Here is a 16,844-nt window from a genome sequence, read left to right on the forward strand (position 1 = left end):
CTGAAGCACTTGACTTTTTCGTACAAATTTAGAACTAAACCTCTGTCCCTTCGAGTGATTGCGTCATGAGGCACATTACATCAGCTCGCAGTTGGGCCTATATTATTCATAGATTAATCTATGATATTATCTATGGTCTTGGGCGCGCCCTGTTGTTCGATTAGTGAAGCATCTACCATCTGAGCATGCGCGGCTTTTGTTCGACGAAAGTTCGCGTTCTGCTCAAAGTAGCAGGCGTGATCGCGGGAATCGTCGGTTTCTATCTAACTGCAGGTGCAAGATCCTGTCAGCGTTTAAGAACGCGTCGCGATTATGTCTGTGTAGGGGTTTCTCTTTCCCCCAAATTTCCTACTCTCTTTTCGAGAGGACCTCCTCTTCCAAGACCGCGCCCGACGCCTCAAGTAATCAGCGCAGTTGAAATAATCGACCAAAGCTCAGTCGTGAAAGTGCCAGAAACGAGACGATTAGACAACGATTTAGAACAGTCGCCCGACGAAAAAGCAGTCCCCGACGAGAAAAGCGATGGCTCACCTCACCGACAGTCGTCATCAAAAATCAACTGTGATTCGGTTGGCACTAAAATTGCCGCATCGCCGTCCCTTTCCGAGCTCTTAAAAAAGACGACAAGAGTTCTGTGGAACGAAAACACAAGAAACCTAAGTCCTAGCGTGAGAAGCTTCTGGATGGTAAGCTCGGGGGGGGGGGGGGGGGGGGGGGGGGAGGGTCATTGACAACTTGCGCAGACCTTTTCTTATATTGACTTCGGCACAACCTTTTGACTTTGACTTTGTCTATTCTCAGAAACTTAACAGTCATAATCAAGGGAATCTCGACGGAGCCTTAGACGACCTTTTTCGTGTTGTAGCCGGTCAAGATGTTTTTGCTGAATGGAAAAAGAGAGGATGTTTGCGCTGTGCTATCGTCGGAAATTCCAAAAATATGCTTGGTTCGGGCTACGGATCTTCTATCGATGAGAAAGACGTCGTTTTTCGTATGAATCGTTGCCCGACGAAGGGCTACGAAAAAGACGTTGGATCAAAGACTACTTTTCATATTATTTATCCGGAAAGTGCGATTGGATATCGACCTGGAGGTCGGCTCATGCTACTTCCTTTCAAAGTGCCTGACCTCCACTGGCTTACGAGGGCTCTTAGCAAAAATAACACAATTCCGGATAAGTAAGTTCAATAGTTGCATTAGTTTTCTGAATAGTTTAGGTTTTATCTACTACAGTAACAGCGGGTATTGGAGACGTCCGCCGGTGTCTATCGATGCCAATGCATCGCAAGTAAAAACAGGTTAAGCCTGTAGCTTTCTTCTGTTGTTATTTCTCTCTAGGTTGTTATCCTGCATCCTGATCTTTTGTATGAAACGAAAATGGGTGTTCACGGTCGTACAAAGTCTTATCCGTCAACGGGAGTGATGATTCTGTTTGCGTCCTTACATCTTTGTGACGAGGTAAAAGGTGGGAATTATTGAATTAATTGAGAATTTTGACTTTTTTCCTCCCAGGTTTACGTGTATGGATATGGTCTCGGTCCACACGGAGAATTCGGCCACTATTATGATAAGAGTGCGGGGGATTCGCAAACGGCTCACGACGGGGATGTGGAAACTCAGCTAAGAGAACGTCTGGAAAAGGAGAACATTATTAGAGTTTATAAGGGACACTATCCTACCTAGCTGTCATCCAGAGTGCAAACAGGAGGTGTACGCGTCTTGGGTACTAATGCGTCTGTGGTGACTACTGTGAGTTTGTGACACGCTCCCGACCTCCAAAATTATTAGCGACTGCAATCGATTTATTATTTGCTCGTTCGCAGCTTTTGAAAATTATTTTAGTTATTAAGGAGTGCATTTATCTGAGCATGCGTGATTTCCTTGTTCAGTAAACATGCTGAAAGCTCGTTCTCTGCTCAAGGCACTAGTAGCAGCAGTGAGCGCAGGCATCATCGGCTTTCTGGTTTTTTATCATTCATTTAATAATGGTCAGAGTTCGAGAAAGTGCTCTAATTCGCGGTGATTCCAGTTGTCTCCGCGTAGGCGTTTCGTCGAGATTTCTTACTACCTCGTGGAAAGAGTCTGCTCCTTCAAGACCGCATCCGACGTCTAAATTTATCGAACCGTCGTCACTGAAGTGCGATCGAGTCGGGCCCAAAATTGCTGCATCGCCGTCTCTGTCCGAACTCTTCAACAAGGCGACCAAGGTCCTGTGGAACGAAGGCACTAGAAACTTGAGTCCTAACGTGAGAGACTACTGGATGGTAAGCGCCTGAGGGCAGGAAATGCACGAGTTACGGCTTCGTTCGGGTGTGATGGGAGGGGCATAATCGTGTAAGTAGTTTATTAGGAAGGGTTTGTAAAGCCGTCAAAAACTTTTAAAGTGGCTGCTGTAAACGGCTACTGTCGTTATCCAAATTTTTACTTATGTGTAAATATTCGTAGAATCTTCTTCATCGTAATCGAGGTAGCCTTGAACAGGCTTTGGATGACCTTTTTCGTGCTGTACCCGGTCGAGACGTTTTTGCTGAATGGAGAAAGAGAGGATGTTTGCGCTGTGCTGTCATTGGAAATTCTAAGAATATGCTCGGTTCGGGCTATGGGTCTTCGATCGATGCAAATGACGTCGTTTTTCGCATGAATCGTTGTCCAACTGGAGGCTACGAAAAAGACGTCGGATCGAAGACGACTTTTCATGTCGTTTATCCGGAGAGTGCACATGCGTATCAACCTGGAGGTCGGCTCTTTCTAGTTCCCTTCAAAGTGCCTGACCTCCAGTGGCTTACAAGTGTATTTAATGTCGCGTACAATATTTCGGACGAGTGAGTTCACTAGTTGGGTCTTAATTTTTCTAAATGAATTTTTGCTTTATCTCATGTGACAGCGGTTATCGAAGTCGTCCGCCCGCTTCTCTTGATGCCAATGCATCACAGGTAAAACGTGCATCATGTTTTTTAGTAGTAAACGCGAAAGGCTGGATCTAATGTAGAATAAAGTATTTTGTTTTAGCTTTTCTTTGTTTACATTTAGGTTGTTATTCTGCACCCTGATCTTATGTATGAAGCGAAAGTTGGTTTTCGTGGTCGTACAAAGTCTTATCCTTCAACTGGAGCGATGATTTTGTTTGCGTCTTTGCACCTTTGCGACGAAGTAATAGTGGACATCTTTGGTCTGTGACTTATACGTTTTTTCCTTCTGCAGGTCTCCGTGTATGGATTTGGCTTTGGCCCACGCGGGGAATTTGGTCACTATTATGACGAAAGTGCAGGCATTTCACTCACGTCTCATGATGCGAATGTGGAAACTCAGCTAAGAGAACGCCTGGAAAAGGAGAACATTATTAGAGTTTACAAGGGACACTACCTTACCCTACGGTAAGTACAGGATTGTCTGGAAAGATAAAAGAGCACAAACAGGAGGCGGAGTAAATAACTATTTGCGCAAAACACACCTGTGCTCTTGCTGCAAAGAACCTAGTTAATTAAGAGGCAAGTCAGAGCATATGAGTCAGAGAACCATCGGCATGTACTGTCCGAGCGCATGCGCGACTTTCCTGTGCCACTTGTACAACACCATGGCAAAGGCCTGCTCTCTGCTCAAAGTAGCAGCAGTGAGCACAGGCATACTCTGCTTCGTCTGTTTTTATCATTCATTGTATAATGGTCAGTGTTTAGGGAAGCGCGTTGAGTTCACGGTGATTGTCTCGGCGTAGGCGTTTCGTTGAAGTTCCCCACTGTCTTGTCGAAAGGGCCTGCTCCCCCACGAACGCACCCGACGTCAAAATTCATCCAACCATCGCTACCAAAGTGCGATCCAGTCGGGCCCAAAATTGCTGCCTCGTCGTCGCTTTCTGAACTCTTCATCAAGACGACTAGGATCCTGTGGAACAAAGACACTAGAAAACTGGGTCCTATCGTGAGAGACTACTGGATGGTGAGCCAGTTGAGGGAAAGCTCCCGAGGGGGTGGGTGGGGTGCACGCCTGGTTGCGCATGCAACCAGAGATTAAATAGATGCAACAGAGTCATAACAATACTAGAGTTAGCAGGCGGTCTCTCCAAAGCTCCACTGTATCTGTGAATATTTGCAGAATCTTATTCGTCGTAATCGAGGTAGCCTTGAACAAGCTTTGGATGACCTTTTTCGTGTTGTACCCGGTCGAGACGTTTTTGCTGAATGGAGAAAGAGAGGATGTTTGCGCTGTGCTGTCGTTGGAAATTCCAAGAATATGCTCGGTTCGGGCTATGGGTCTTCGATCGATGCAAATGACGTCGTTTTTCGCATGAATCGTTGTCCAACCGAAGGCTACGAAAAAGATGTCGGATCGAAGACGACTTTTCATGTCGTTTATCCGGCGAGTGCACATGCGTATCAACCTGGAGGTCGGCTCTTTCTAGTTCCCTTCAAAGTGCCTGATCTCCAGTGGCTTACGAGTGCATTCACCAGCAATGTCACCTACAAGATTCCGTACGAGTGAGTTCAATAGTTGGCCTTAATTTTCTGAATAAATTTTGGTTCATCTATAGCACTTACCGGAGACGTCCGCCCGCTTCTGTTGATGCCAATGCATCACAGGTAAAACATGCATGTTTTTAGACGCGAAGGCTTGCTTAGCTAAATGTAGAATAGATCCTTTCTTCTTAGTTTTAGCTAACAGTACAATAGTCTAATTTTTTTATTGAAACTAGGTTGTTATTCTACACCCTGATCTTATGTATGAAACGAAAATTGGTACTCATGGTCGTACACGGTCTTATCCGTCAACCGGAGTGATGATTTTGTTTGCGTCTTTGCATCTTTGCGACGAAGTAAAGTTGAACATCTTTGGTCTGTGACTTGTACTGTACGTTTTTCTTTTCTGCAGGTTTCCGTGTATGGATTTGGCTTTGGCTCGCACGGAGAATTTGGTCACTATTATAATAAAAGTGCGGGAAATCCGCACACGTCTCACGATACGAATGTGGAAACTCAGCTAAGGGAACGTTTGGAAAAAGAGAACATAATTAGAGTGTACAAAGGACGCTATCCCGAATGAGTATATCACCTATCTATCTATCTATCTATCTATCTATACATAGATTTGCATTAGTAGACTCGTCACATCACCTGCCTCTAGCTCTGTTCGCATTTGACTTAAGCTTATCCGGGAATGTAGTGTCTTCAAGATGGCTGCACATCATCAAGAGCGTCCAAGAAATGTTCTATGCAAGTAGGTGGAACAGAGACGCCAAACGACTTTCTTGATTTTACTCGCTGCAACAAGGTACTTCATGTCAGGAGTATGCCGCGAAGGCGCCGCCTGTCCATTTTCGCACGACTGGTCGAAAAAGCCCGAAATGGTCTGCAGATACTATTTGCAAGGATCGTGCGTCTACGGCTCGCAGTGTCGCTACGATCACGTCAAGGGACCGTCGGCTGGACGAACGCGTCAAACTGAAAGCGAGTACGCGTACTACTCTCCATTCATTATTTTCTTTTATTTATCTTCTGATATCGGTTGCTTTAGGAGAGTCTTGCCTGAACCAGTCAAACTTGCACCGGCTAAAATCACTGTATAGAGGGCTAATATAATGTGGATTAGCAGTGAGAGCTTTAGGTTAATTTATCGCAAATGGTTAGCCTGTCTAAGCCTTCGAATCAGCAACCTGTCGGCTCTTTTAAAGTTCCAGAAAATTGGGCAGATGCACCTGAATTTGTACCGGTACCCTACGTAGCATCGCCAGAGGAATAGCAGTCCTATTTTTTTGTGGTGGTAGTCTTGGCTTCAATCTTCATCTAATTCAACAGAAAAGGCTGCGGATGCAACTGAAGCTGACATAGATGACTATTACTATGGCACTGAAGCACCTTCGTATTCAGATGCAGCGAGAGCGGGAATCGAAGTCATTGATGAATTAAGTGCTGAAGAAGCCGCTTCTTTGGTAAAAGCCTATGATTACGAACAGGGGAGAAAACGTAAACGCGCTCTGTCTTTCTTTGAAAGCTTTGTCCGTTTGCAGAAATGGGCTCGTGTCCTTTTGAAACGTAACAGAGAGAAACGTGTGCTACGTCAGTCTTTGTATGAATTTTTCTAGCTGTCCTTATCTTCACGGTCTTGTGTGTGATATTTGTGGCAAACAGTGTCTCCACCCCTACAACCCGCAGCAGCAGGAAGGTATTGTACGGTATCCCATTGATTTCTTCATTGTCGTCATTTTCTTCTTCAGAACATAAGAGAGAATGCCAAGTGGAAATAGAAAAAGACATTGAATACACGTTTGCGTACAAAAGGCAAGCTAATAAATACAATGTTGTGCACCGGCTTCAATCTGAACAGGCTTTATTGATTTATTTAGAAGCCAAGGAATACAGTGCAGCATTTGTTTGGACGTAGTAATGGATAAACGAAATCCGGTAGACCGGCGTTTCGGAATTTTATGTACGTACTGCGCATAACGTTTGACAGACTTATTCATTTGCATTTAGCGGACTGCAAACATCCTTTCTGTCTTCCTTGCATAAGAAAATGGAGAAATTTGTCTCACGCCGATAATAAGATAATAAGGTCAGTGGTATAGCGATGGTGGTACATCATTATTTAATTAAATATGACTATTTTTTAGAGCTTGCCCCATATGTCGTGTTCCTTCCTGGTTCGTCACTCCTGTAAGTTTTGCTGCTGCTGATGAAATTGAGGGGAAGCTGTTTTATTTACTCAGAGCATCACTTGGATTGTAGAAGACGAGGAAAAGAAACGACTAATAGACGAATATAAGCAAGCGCTTAGGTTCGGTTACACATTCTGCGTCAAAAGAGATGAATTTCTCCCCTCGCAGTGCTAAACCGTGCAGATACTATAACTTCGGAAATGGAAGTTGCCCTTTCGGAACGAGTTGCTTCTACAAGCACGGTTCGTTTTTTCTCTCACGTATCCATTTCTCGGTTATTTTCCTTTTTAGTGGCCGTGGACGGAACTGTTCAAATTCCCGACGTCCAGCTTCGTCATTACTGCAACGCCGAGGGCGAGTCAAGAGTCGTCAAGACACCAAAGTAAACAGAGAGCACATGTATTTAGAAGCATAAATTTATTTTACGTTTGACAGACTATGGGACTTTATGAAACCTCGCACGGAACCGCACTAAACTACGACGAGAGAAAATCAAACAAATATTATCATCCTATTATTAAGTATCAGGAACGACTTGCTGCCTCGCCGCGTGCTTTCTCGAACGCGACACGGGCGGCTGATACAGAGGCCCTCCCTGACTTGCCTCCTCTTCGAACTCCATATTGTACATCATATCGGCCATAGTCTGTTCAATGCACGCTTTCAGAACGACGTCGCTCATCAGCTGATAGTCGTTTAGGCCTCTTGGCGGACAGATGAGCGACGGGCCGAAATTGACGGACACGGCGACATTCTTGTAGAGCGAAACGGCCGGGTAATAAGTCCCGTCGAAAATGTCCTCCCAAGCAACGCCCTGCGATACGCCGTTCTTGAAACATTCGATGCGACTACCGGGTAACGGTTTGAGCGCTTTCACCGCCTTCTCGACCCAATCCTTTCGTTCGAAATAGAGAAAATTTTTGAACTTGATCAGTGCGTCGTCCTTGTGAGTGAGCGGCAAGATTGGACGCTCGTCCGCCGACCGTTTTGGAAGATAGATAAAGAAGCCGAGTACGTCGCCCGTCTCGTAACCCACGCTATAATGCCGACCGCAACTCTGATGAAATCGCGTTCCCCTCTTACTCCGCCACGAATACCCAAACTTATCGTAGCCAAGCGGCGCCTGAAGATTTCCGTACGCCTGCGACCATCCCAATCGACAGGCGGCATCGGGACCCATCTCCTTGATGACGACTTCGAAATACCAAGCGCCTCGTCGCACGCCGTGCGTCGCTCTCGCCATGCAATAGCCCTTCTCGCCGTTCACGCTCATTCGATCATCGGACAACTTCAACTGCGACGCTCGATCGTTCATCGACAGCATCACGGATTCCGGCACGACGCGTCGATAGAGTCGAGCCGGCACCGCCTTGCCGACGTACGTCTCAAGATCGTCTTCCACGTGGGGATCCAATTCGGCGAGCGCGTATCGATAGCCGTCCTTATTGAACGGATGCTCGAGGGGAAAGCCGTGTGCCGGCAATTTTTGCGCCGACACCGTCGACACGTCGCCTCTAGTTCGCTTCGAGGACGACGATTGGCTGCCGCCGCCGCCGCCGGCTGTTCCTCCCTCGAGTGAGCCGCCACGTCGCTTTCCGGCTCCTTCACCTTTTTTTCGCGTTGGTGCGCGTCTTTTTTCTGCTGGTGCTGGTGCTGGTGCTGGTGCTGGTGCTGGTGCTGGTGCTGGTGCTGGTGCTGGTGCTGGTGCTATTGCTGATACTGTAGCGGTGTTGCTTAGGGATCGAGATGTTGCATCAGCTGATGGAGGTTCTGGTGCTGGTTTCGGTGGCACTGGCGCTTGATCGTTCATTGACTGAGGTGAAGAAAGAATCTGTATGCTCGATTCATCTCTCTCTTTTGTTCCTGTTAGTTCTCTTTCTTTTGCTTCTTCATCATGTGCGTCGTTCGATTGAGAATCGTCGAGATTTTGCTGACGAGTGTTTGATAGTGGCGCCTCCGATAGCGGATGTTTGCCTGCGTTGCCTGCGACGTCCATAGACTCCATTTCGAGACGAGGACGGGATGAAAAACGCAGTTTTGTGCTTTTGCCCCGGGAACTTTTCTACTTCCCGTATAACATTTTCTTCGCGATGTCTTCGGGCAATTGGTGCTTGATCGAGAGCGATCCTGGCGTTTTCTCGGAACTCATCAGGGGATTCGGTGAGTAAAGCTTACGCTAGGCAATGAAAAATTGGCACATCGCTCGATAGGAGTGAGTGGAGTGCAAGTCGAGGAAATGTGGTCGCTGGAGGAAGGAGAATTCGAGAAATTGGAGTACGTAGAACCAACTCCAACTGTGCAATAGTTGTAGATTTCGCTTGCAGACCGGTTCACGGACTCGTCTTCCTATTCAAATGGAGACCCGATGAAAAAGTGTCCGGAACGCTCGTCTCTGATTCAAGAAAAACGGACTTTTTCTTCGCAAAACAGGCATGCTGCATAAAATCGATCAACGGATTTTATATATTAATTGCGTAGGTTATTATGAATGCGTGTGCTACCCAAGCGATTCTAAGCGTTCTTCTCAACTGCAATCATCCTGACGTCGATTTGGGTCAGAATCTGACGAGATTTAAAGAATTTACTTCATCAATGGATCCATCTGTAAACTAATAATAATAGGAGTTACCGTCTACATCCATATGGCGTTTTTTTCTCTAGCTGAAGGGCCTGTCTCTAACAAATTCTTCCGAAATTCGAGAAGTGCACAACAGCTTTGCCAGGCAATGCGACTCAATTTTGAATGGGTCCACGTGCTCTTAGAGTTGTCTTTTTTTTTAATAATACAGGCAGCAGACGTTTGAGTTTGATCCATCAGTTAAAGACAAGGATGACGCTTTTCATTTTGTCAGCTATCTTCCCATTGACGGCCGTCTCTATGAATTAGATGGACTGAAAGAAGGGCCTATCGACCACGGAAGCATTGGTGAACGCAGTTGGTTTAGTCTTTGCAGGGAAGTCCTCCAAAAACGCATTGAAAGGTAAAAGTTTTCTTAGCTGACCGATTGAAAGAATTGATTGTTTCTGTTGGATTAGTTTCAAAGCGAATGAGATTCATTTCAATTTGATGGCTATTGTGTCTGATCAACGCATGCTGTACGCAAAACTAGCTCAAAAACTGGAGGAAGATAAGGCAAAGATACTTCAAGATGTGATCACTTAAATAATTAAATAAAGTCATCATTTAATGAGGGAAATTTTATTTTTTTCCAGTTAGAAGTCATGGCCAAGGGAGAAGATCCTCGTTGTGCCGAATTGAGGAAGAGCCTTGAGCGCATCGAGGAGCAGATTTCAGGAGCCAAGCTGAAGCTGGAAGCGGAGGCGGAAAAAGTACAAAGATATCAGGTGAAAATCTGCGTGTCACTACACGTCATCGCGCTACTCCTTTGTCTTTGTAGATTGAAAATATCAGACGTAAGCACAATTACGTTCCACTGATTATGGAACTGCTAAAGATCCTTGCACAGAAAAAGGAACTCGTTCCCCTAATGAAAAAGGTATGTACTGTGTACGCTTTGGCTTATCGAAGGGGACTACTACAGTAGATGATTTTTTTCTTTTAGTCTATTGAAAAGGTGAAGTCCAAGAGAGAAGCCGCCAAAGAATCGGCGCCTGTCTCATAGACTAAATTCAAACTTAGTTTAGGAGGGAAGTTCATCAATAAAGAGCAATGATCCTGTAGCTGTTAGTGTATAGCGTCTATCTTCTAGATCTACTGTAGAGACACGTTCACCGTAAATTTTTCCGCTATTTCTGACGCCGGGATGAGCTAAATTCCCGATTGGTAATAAGCACTACTAAGGTACTACCTCTTATCTGTACTTGAATGAATTCTTCGATTGGAAGGTGATCTCGTTTGGTTCCCTCCTTTGTTGTCAGTAGTCCATGTATAATTTCGTTCAATTGTTCGCCGGTGACTGCTCGACTCTGTTCACCATAAATCATCCGAAACGTAGAATAGAGATCATTTTCAGACAATTTTCCGTCACCGTCTACGTCACACACGAGAAAGAACTCTGCATAAAAAATAGGCAACACGTAAGTTAAAATCTGCTTATTACTATGTATCTTACTCTGAAGTTTGTCTGATTCAAGAGTTCTCGGACTCAGAAGTGACATGAGCCTGATATATTGGTCTATGTGCAGACGACGGTCTTCGATCGACGTTTCTTCGTTCTCTGGCGGTTTGGACGCATAAAGGGATACGAATCCATGGAGAAGACGGGGTAGGCAGAACTCGGACATGTCGAACGCATCTTGTAGGAGAATGCCACGTTTACCCGACGGATCTATCGTCAGATATCTTCGAACGAGGCTCCTGATTTCCTTTGGTGTAACTACACAGCGAAAAATAGGCGACATTTCACTCGGTTGCTCTTTTCACTTACACACAGTGTCCTTTCCGAGTTCTCTGATCTCTTCTTCGCTGACCGACGATTCTCCTGCGCCCTATAAAGCATCGTGGCGTTATCATAAATCGCTTGTAAAGGACGTTACCATCGCGACTTGTCGAGCGTGCGCATTGTCGATGTCGCACAAGTCGACCAATCAGCGTCATCGCAGTCAATTCTCTGAGTTTGACTTGACGACGCTCTTCTACGCGACTGTTGTTGCCACAGCGCGGGAGACAGCAGTCAGAACGAAAGATTCGACATTGAATAGGTAAACGATCGAATTTTTTTGCGCAAGTGGGGCCTCTTGTGGAGAAACGTCCTTCGAAATCAGCCTAAACCTGCCAAAAATGGCGAATTCTTCGTTATCGATTCTTCATCGTTTTTCCTTACGCACGTCGGAGCGACTACCGACAAGAAAAGAGTCGCTTGTATGCATTTCTCGGTCTTTGTTTACAGAGGAGAGACATCACAACTCGCATGGGTGACGAACGATCGCGATCGCCTCTACACGTTCACGTTGGCCAAGGGACGCCAGTCCACGTTCATCTCAAGAAAAAGAAGCCTTCAGACGTAAGACCTTACGCCGAGAAGAATGCGAAAAAGACATTTTTACGGCAGTCGTATCGGAGCGGGACCGCGAGCCGTCGCTCCATGCGAAGCAGTTTCGGTCGTTCGGCTCGTTCGAGTCGTCCTGTTGACGGACCCTGGGTGCCTCCGCCAGGAAAATCAACGAGAGGAGCGAAAGCGTCCGGGTCCATGATGTGGCAGGTTGGCAAAGAAAAAAAAAAACCCATTATTTCCATTATGAATTTTTTTTAAAGGGTCCATCTCATCGTTTGGAAATCAATAAGAGTGCTGCCGCTGCTGATGGAACAGAGCTGAGAATGAGCGATTTGTCGTCGGAAACCGGTTCTGACGTCATTAGGGTGAGCCTTTGTATTTTTGAATGAATGAAGTGCATTTGTTTCTATAGGGTTACGAGAAGAAAATTGATACTTTGATGACCGAAGTTGGAGAGCTGAAGAACGAGGTGAAATTGATTGTTTCACTCGTTAACGCTACCTCTATTGAATTTTTTTCAATAAAAGGTTGATCTACAAAGATCGATTCACGAAGTGGAAAAGAAGACGAATGAGCTACGGGAATCCCAACGTAGATTGACAGAGAAAGAAGACGAAATAGACGTGAGAGTCATGACAAGTTGGCAATATTTCACATAGTAATGAATTAATTATAACGAATAGGAGTACAGAGCTGAATTGAATGCAACGGAAATGGAAGCTTCAAAATTGAGACATTCAATAGATAAACTCAGAGAAGACGTCGAAAATACGAGGTAATCAAAAATTGATAGAACCTTTCTCCTAGATCATTTTTTTCTGCTTAGGACAAATCCGAGATGGATGAGCGGCCAACGCGAAGTTCTTCTTAAGAAATTGGTTGAAGCGGAAGTGGATGGAGAGGCAGCGGCAAAGCAAGCCCAAGCCCTTCGAGATTCCGTTAAGAAACTTGAGCGAAGTCGACTCATTCCGGCGTCAACCGCTTCGGAAATACGAAGGCAGAAGGATTTGTTAGGGGAGCGCATACGAGACTTTGAAACGACCAATAAAACGCTGAGAAAAATGCTGAGGCAGTATCATAAGCATGAGGTGAGAGGAGGAGTTTATAACGAGACGGGGGTCTTCACTTGTTTTTAGATTTCTTCTGCAAGTTTGAATGAGCAGAAATTGGCTTTGTTGAGTCGAATAGGAGAAGCAGATGAACTTTCACAGGTAATTTATTATTACAGTTGGAATATAATACTATATAGGTATTCCTGACGGCTTGTTATCATCAGAGGCTGAAAGACGTAGTACGAGACAAGGATAGAAAGATTTCCGAAATGGCATTTCAGTTGGAAGCTGATAAAGTATGAAGAAGAAGAGAGAGGGAGGGGGAATCCTTTTTACGTTCTGATATGAAGGACACTTCGCAGACGTTGGAATCCGCCCGAATCCGCCTTCAAGAACAGCTCAGTATTCGTGAGGGAGAGAATCGAACGTTACGGATGCGACTTGAGGTGCATTAATTTGATTGGAATCGCCCAAGGAAAATTCAATAAGGGATATACTCTCAGAGCCTCGAGCAGCAGCTGTCTCAGGAAAAGGCGGAAAATGCGGGCTTGGAACAAATGCTCGATGATGTGAAGAGAGATAAGGAAGCACTGAAACGAGCCACAAAGTACTGTACATCATTTTCAAACGTCGTCTTCTTTATCAGCTGTTCTTCTCTAGGCATCAGAAGGAGAGGGCAACTCGCGGAGCGGAGACCATAGAGTCGATGTCTTCGCAATTAGCTCATAGAGTAAGTACAAGTACTACAGCGTTTCGTCAGAAGTTACAACTCTGTTGGCAGGACGCCGAGCTGGCCGAAGTGAGAGCCTTGCTGGATCAGGCTCGAGATCAGAACATTAAATTGACTCGGGCCAAAGCTCGTGGAGAAGGAGAAATAGCTGGATTGTCTAGGTACGCGTAGAACACGTCAAAAGGATGTCTATAGAAATCTAGATGTGCTTTGTTAGTCGGATTGAAGAACTTGAACATGTGATTGAATCAACTAAAAGTAGTTCAAAAGTAAGTTTAGAGTATTCGTTTTTGTAGCACGTTGCATGTTGCTTGTCAGGCTTCTTTGGCTACACAATCTGAAGAAACGCAACGTCAAAAAGTATTTGAGATTGAGTTCTTTGTGTCGTAGACATAATAGACGTGCTTATTTTTTAGGCACTCGTTCGGTCTCTTGAAGAACAGCTGTCAGAGCTGCAACAAGACTCTGCGAATAAGGTAAAACAAAACACTGGTAGGATTAAGAAAGATGTGAGATCGTCGTTTCCGTGTCTAGTTGGCGAGGTGCAAGAGAGAGTTGGAAGACCAAGTGCAGGAAGTGCAGAGAGTGAGACAGCAAGGAGAGTTGGATAAGGAGAGGGTAAGGAAAAAGGAAAGAACTGGAGAATTTCTTGGTGCAATTACACTGTTTAGGTTCGGCTCCAGTTGCAGCAAAGGGCTAGTGAACTGGAACCGTTACCTGAGCTTCTGAAGGTCATTTTTTACGTTTATCGGCTTGCTGTTATGATGAAAGTATGTATGTTAGGCCTCAGAATTGAGACTGCAAGATGCGCAGGATAGGCTGTCATCCTACGAGAAAAAGATGGCTGATCACACGCAACTAATTGGAGAACTTACAGCGAAGGTAGCAGAGTTGGCCGAATAGGAAAAAAGCGGGGGAAGGCTTTTCTCTTCTTCAGGTTGAAAGCCAGAGCCAGCAATTGGACAGCTGGAGGGACAAATGGCATTCGCTATTGGAAGAGAACAGGACTCTCTCTTCACAGGGCGAAGGAGCGGAAAGGTCGTCAAATCTCTTTCTTTTTCTTTCGATACAGTAGGTTATATATAGGAAGCTGATCGATGTTGAGCAGCACAATAGAGAACTCGTTTCATTAGCGTCGAGGAAAGAAGAATCTCTTCAGAAATCTCAGGCGAGTTTAAGAGCTGCTTCGGCGATTTTATCGTTAGGAAAGATTCTAGACTCGTATTGAGGAGTTGAGCCATGAAATAGGGAGTTTGAAAAGACAGTTGGACAATTCGTTGAGCGACTCACGACGACAAATGGACGAAGTGAAAGAGAGATACGCAGCGAAGGTGCACAAGCCTGTAGTACCGCATATCGTCTAATAGCTATTGTTTTGTGAATCAGGAGCGAACTTCTCAGGCTAGAATCACGGATTTAGAAACTCAATTGAGCCGAGTTTCGCAGTCAAATAGCCAACTGAGAAGGGATAAGGACGAGGTTATTTCTGTTGAACTGTTTTCTCTTTCTGTCACGGAAAATATTTTTAGACGGAGCGTAGGTCAAAATCAAGGATATACGACCTCCAAGATAGACTGGAGCAGTCTCAGAATACGAATCGAAATATGGAGAGCTACGTCAAATTTCTCAAAGCCTCCTATGCTAATGTGTACGGTGATAGTCCTCTCAGTACGACCATTAGGTGATACCTGGAAGCAAACTGTGCGTGACGCATGTCCTCTACGTAGGCGAACTCTTTTGTAGTATGCACTTGACCCCCCCCCCCCCCCCCCCCCCCCCCAACTGAAGTCGGAAGGCTTCGCCTACGAATTGAGCGTAAGTCTAAATTGCGTGCAACGGCTCCAACTCTAACTGTAGCTACATATACGTCGCTTACTTTGTTGTTGCTTTTTCGAGGGTGTCTTTTGATTTGAAAAGGTTTGGATCACGTTTTATGCTACTGCTAGGGCACGCGAAGGGCAATGGCGTTCAATGCCGAAGCGCCCGCGCGAACCACGATACGTTAAATGATAGTTAATTACAGAGAACGGTAATCAGTAGGGCGCATAATTTTTTTCTTGCTCTCCCGCGTACGACGACGCCGCCCAGACATCCGACTCGAGCACGGAGTCGCTGCTGTGTTTGCTGCTTCCAACGCCGGCCACGAGCGATGCAATCCCGCCGTGAGACCGCACAGATCCACTGCCGTAACGACTTTTAATGCACTGATACCACGACAACCCGCGCCTCTACTCGCGACATGCGGCAACCCCAGCCAACCCAACAATGTGAGCGACGCGCTTTTCCTGTCCTGTGCGCCTACAACTGGCCGAGGCGACGGCGTCCGCTGCCCCTGCGGGGTTGACTGCTGCGTTCCGGGCGACTTGCAGGCTGCCACGCGATGCCCCTTTCCGCACTTATCGCACACATGACGGAAGAGGCAATTTTCTCCAAAGCGGGACAGCCTCACTGTGTAACTGGAAGAGTCGGCAAACTTTGCGATTGCGCTTGCCCGCCGTCTTCGCCGACGTGCTCGACTCGTTGGCGCGTAAGGCGCAATCCGCCGCCTTATGAATGGTCGCTTGCCCCGCAATTCGTGCACGCTAGCCCCTCCGGGGCGATGCTCCGGGGCGATGACAAACGACGTGAAAATGTTGGTGTCTTTGCTCGTCCATGCCAGGTGAGGTTCCGCTGCCGCCTTCTGGCGGAAGAACTTATCGTAGCTAGGACACCCGGTGCCAGGCCGTGATTTTTCGGTCGTGCGTACAATCAGCCTGATGTATCCTAACATCTCGCTTGCTCGGCTCGGGCGCTGGGCCTGTCGCGTAAAATATGGTCCGGGTAAAATAGTGTCCGGCCGGACCATATTTCCCGTGAAATATGGTCCGGCCGGACACTATTTCACGTGAAATATGGTCCTGGTCCGTGAAAAGATGTCCGGCAGCTCGGACACGGACTCGGACCATATTTCACGTAAAATAGTGTCCGGCCGGACACTATTTTCTGTGAAATATGGTCCGGCCGGACACTATTTTACCCGGACGCTTTTTGCCATGACAGGCCACTTCGAACATGGCAAATGTCGCGAACGCCTGGACCCTTTGCGACACTGAAGAGATGCGCAGAGGCGCCCTAGAACCGGAGCCGGGAGCAATTAACCCGTGCAGAAATTCTCGTTTGGAATCACGCGTACTCGTAAGTGAGAAAGAGTCTTATGAGGGAAAGCCGCAACAGGGAAAAGGGCCTGGCCACGCGAGGCTAGCGATCTCGATCGAAACCAGGAGGTATCGGGTTGATCGATCGTACGTACGCGCAACGTAGGCGCGTACCTGAGACTCTACACACGCGTACACGTAAACCTTTCAACCTCGCAAGGACGCGTTTCGATTCGTTAAGTGGAGTTTAATCGCACGATTAAACGTATGTGATGATGTGCGCTAGGGGGGCGGGGTTAGCTGGCCAGCCAATAAGGAGCAGTGGCG

At 46.3% G+C, this 16,844-nt stretch overlaps 7 protein-coding genes across 10 annotated transcripts; 5 read left to right on the forward strand and 2 right to left on the reverse strand.

The window, feature by feature from the left end:
- The first annotated feature begins 185 nt into the window (after nucleotides 1-185).
- On the forward strand, nucleotides 186-1,978 carry LOC136185773 (CMP-N-acetylneuraminate-beta-galactosamide-alpha-2,3-sialyltransferase 2-like). The gene is made up of 6 exons (XM_065972949.1): nucleotides 186-273; nucleotides 325-686; nucleotides 802-1,178; nucleotides 1,234-1,288; nucleotides 1,339-1,458; nucleotides 1,513-1,978. The coding sequence occupies exons 1-6, from the start codon at nucleotides 186-188 to the stop codon at nucleotides 1,681-1,683; spliced, it is 1,173 nt and encodes a 390-aa protein (XP_065829021.1). The 3' UTR covers nucleotides 1,684-1,978.
- Nucleotides 1,885-5,067, forward strand: LOC136186627 (CMP-N-acetylneuraminate-beta-galactosamide-alpha-2,3-sialyltransferase 1-like). Of its 3 annotated transcripts, none has more exons than XR_010669747.1 (7): nucleotides 1,885-1,988; nucleotides 2,044-2,264; nucleotides 2,446-2,822; nucleotides 2,885-2,933; nucleotides 3,031-3,150; nucleotides 3,202-3,662; nucleotides 3,713-4,215. XR_010669747.1 is itself a non-coding variant. In XM_065974046.1 (7 exons), exons 1-7 carry the CDS (start codon nucleotides 1,895-1,897, stop codon nucleotides 3,685-3,687), a joined length of 1,047 nt encoding a protein of 348 aa, XP_065830118.1. In that variant the 5' UTR covers nucleotides 1,885-1,894; the 3' UTR covers nucleotides 3,688-4,215. The 3 variants fall into 3 exon arrangements, 2 of the variants coding, with proteins under 2 accessions (XP_065830118.1, XP_065830117.1); XM_065974046.1 differs by having other exon boundaries at nucleotides 3,202-3,374; nucleotides 3,675-4,215; XM_065974045.1 differs by lacking the exons at nucleotides 1,885-1,988; nucleotides 2,044-2,264; nucleotides 2,446-2,822; nucleotides 2,885-2,933; nucleotides 3,031-3,150 and adding exons at nucleotides 4,526-4,574; nucleotides 4,688-4,807; nucleotides 4,864-5,067 and having other exon boundaries at nucleotides 3,380-3,662; nucleotides 3,713-3,933; nucleotides 4,090-4,472.
- Nucleotides 5,068-5,149: 82 nt separating this feature from the next.
- On the forward strand, nucleotides 5,150-7,279 carry LOC136186626 (uncharacterized). Its single transcript, XM_065974044.1, has 15 exons — nucleotides 5,150-5,208; nucleotides 5,263-5,442; nucleotides 5,506-5,551; nucleotides 5,596-5,700; nucleotides 5,756-5,920; nucleotides 5,983-6,023; nucleotides 6,074-6,153; nucleotides 6,206-6,269; nucleotides 6,335-6,417; nucleotides 6,465-6,543; nucleotides 6,602-6,644; nucleotides 6,698-6,765; nucleotides 6,815-6,888; nucleotides 6,938-7,028; nucleotides 7,082-7,279. Exons 1-15 carry the CDS (start codon nucleotides 5,165-5,167, stop codon nucleotides 7,119-7,121), a joined length of 1,203 nt encoding a protein of 400 aa, XP_065830116.1. The 5' UTR covers nucleotides 5,150-5,164; the 3' UTR covers nucleotides 7,122-7,279.
- Nucleotides 7,030-8,701, reverse strand: LOC136186624 (set1/Ash2 histone methyltransferase complex subunit ASH2-like). Its single transcript, XM_065974037.1, has one exon. The coding sequence runs from the start codon at nucleotides 8,649-8,651 to the stop codon at nucleotides 7,164-7,166; it is 1,488 nt and encodes a 495-aa protein (XP_065830109.1). The 5' UTR covers nucleotides 8,652-8,701; the 3' UTR covers nucleotides 7,030-7,163.
- On the forward strand, nucleotides 8,527-10,327 carry LOC136186628 (ubiquitin carboxyl-terminal hydrolase isozyme L5-like). Its single transcript, XM_065974047.1, has 10 exons — nucleotides 8,527-8,806; nucleotides 8,857-8,920; nucleotides 8,971-9,076; nucleotides 9,125-9,250; nucleotides 9,308-9,369; nucleotides 9,436-9,627; nucleotides 9,683-9,797; nucleotides 9,860-9,991; nucleotides 10,045-10,143; nucleotides 10,210-10,327. Exons 1-10 carry the CDS (start codon nucleotides 8,737-8,739, stop codon nucleotides 10,267-10,269), a joined length of 1,026 nt encoding a protein of 341 aa, XP_065830119.1. The 5' UTR covers nucleotides 8,527-8,736; the 3' UTR covers nucleotides 10,270-10,327.
- Nucleotides 10,182-11,162, reverse strand: LOC136186629 (calcineurin subunit B-like). The gene is made up of 5 exons (XM_065974049.1): nucleotides 11,144-11,162; nucleotides 11,035-11,095; nucleotides 10,720-10,983; nucleotides 10,469-10,662; nucleotides 10,182-10,415 (listed from the first exon to the last, which is right to left on the reverse strand). The coding sequence occupies exons 1-5, from the start codon at nucleotides 11,144-11,146 to the stop codon at nucleotides 10,359-10,361; spliced, it is 579 nt and encodes a 192-aa protein (XP_065830121.1). The 5' UTR covers nucleotides 11,147-11,162; the 3' UTR covers nucleotides 10,182-10,358.
- Nucleotides 11,163-11,191: 29 nt separating this feature from the next.
- On the forward strand, nucleotides 11,192-15,139 carry LOC136186623 (outer dense fiber protein 2-like). Of its 2 annotated transcripts, none has more exons than XM_065974035.1 (25): nucleotides 11,192-11,308; nucleotides 11,497-11,610; nucleotides 11,659-11,808; nucleotides 11,862-11,966; nucleotides 12,014-12,070; nucleotides 12,129-12,224; nucleotides 12,285-12,376; nucleotides 12,428-12,689; nucleotides 12,738-12,812; nucleotides 12,878-12,949; nucleotides 13,004-13,099; nucleotides 13,157-13,260; nucleotides 13,314-13,383; nucleotides 13,435-13,544; nucleotides 13,601-13,652; nucleotides 13,702-13,743; nucleotides 13,800-13,859; nucleotides 13,918-14,001; nucleotides 14,055-14,114; nucleotides 14,167-14,265; nucleotides 14,321-14,421; nucleotides 14,470-14,551; nucleotides 14,601-14,714; nucleotides 14,770-14,862; nucleotides 14,913-15,139. In XM_065974035.1, exons 2-25 carry the CDS (start codon nucleotides 11,518-11,520, stop codon nucleotides 15,066-15,068), a joined length of 2,325 nt encoding a protein of 774 aa, XP_065830107.1. In that variant the 5' UTR covers nucleotides 11,192-11,308; nucleotides 11,497-11,517; the 3' UTR covers nucleotides 15,069-15,139. The 2 variants fall into 2 exon arrangements, with proteins under 2 accessions (XP_065830107.1, XP_065830108.1); XM_065974036.1 differs by having other exon boundaries at nucleotides 13,016-13,099.
- The last annotated feature ends 1,705 nt before the right edge of the window (nucleotides 15,140-16,844 follow it).

This window comes from Oscarella lobularis, chromosome 4 (genome assembly GCF_947507565.1).
Source record: "Oscarella lobularis chromosome 4, ooOscLobu1.1, whole genome shotgun sequence".
In the NCBI taxonomy this organism is placed as follows: domain Eukaryota; kingdom Metazoa; phylum Porifera; class Homoscleromorpha; order Homosclerophorida; family Oscarellidae; genus Oscarella; species Oscarella lobularis.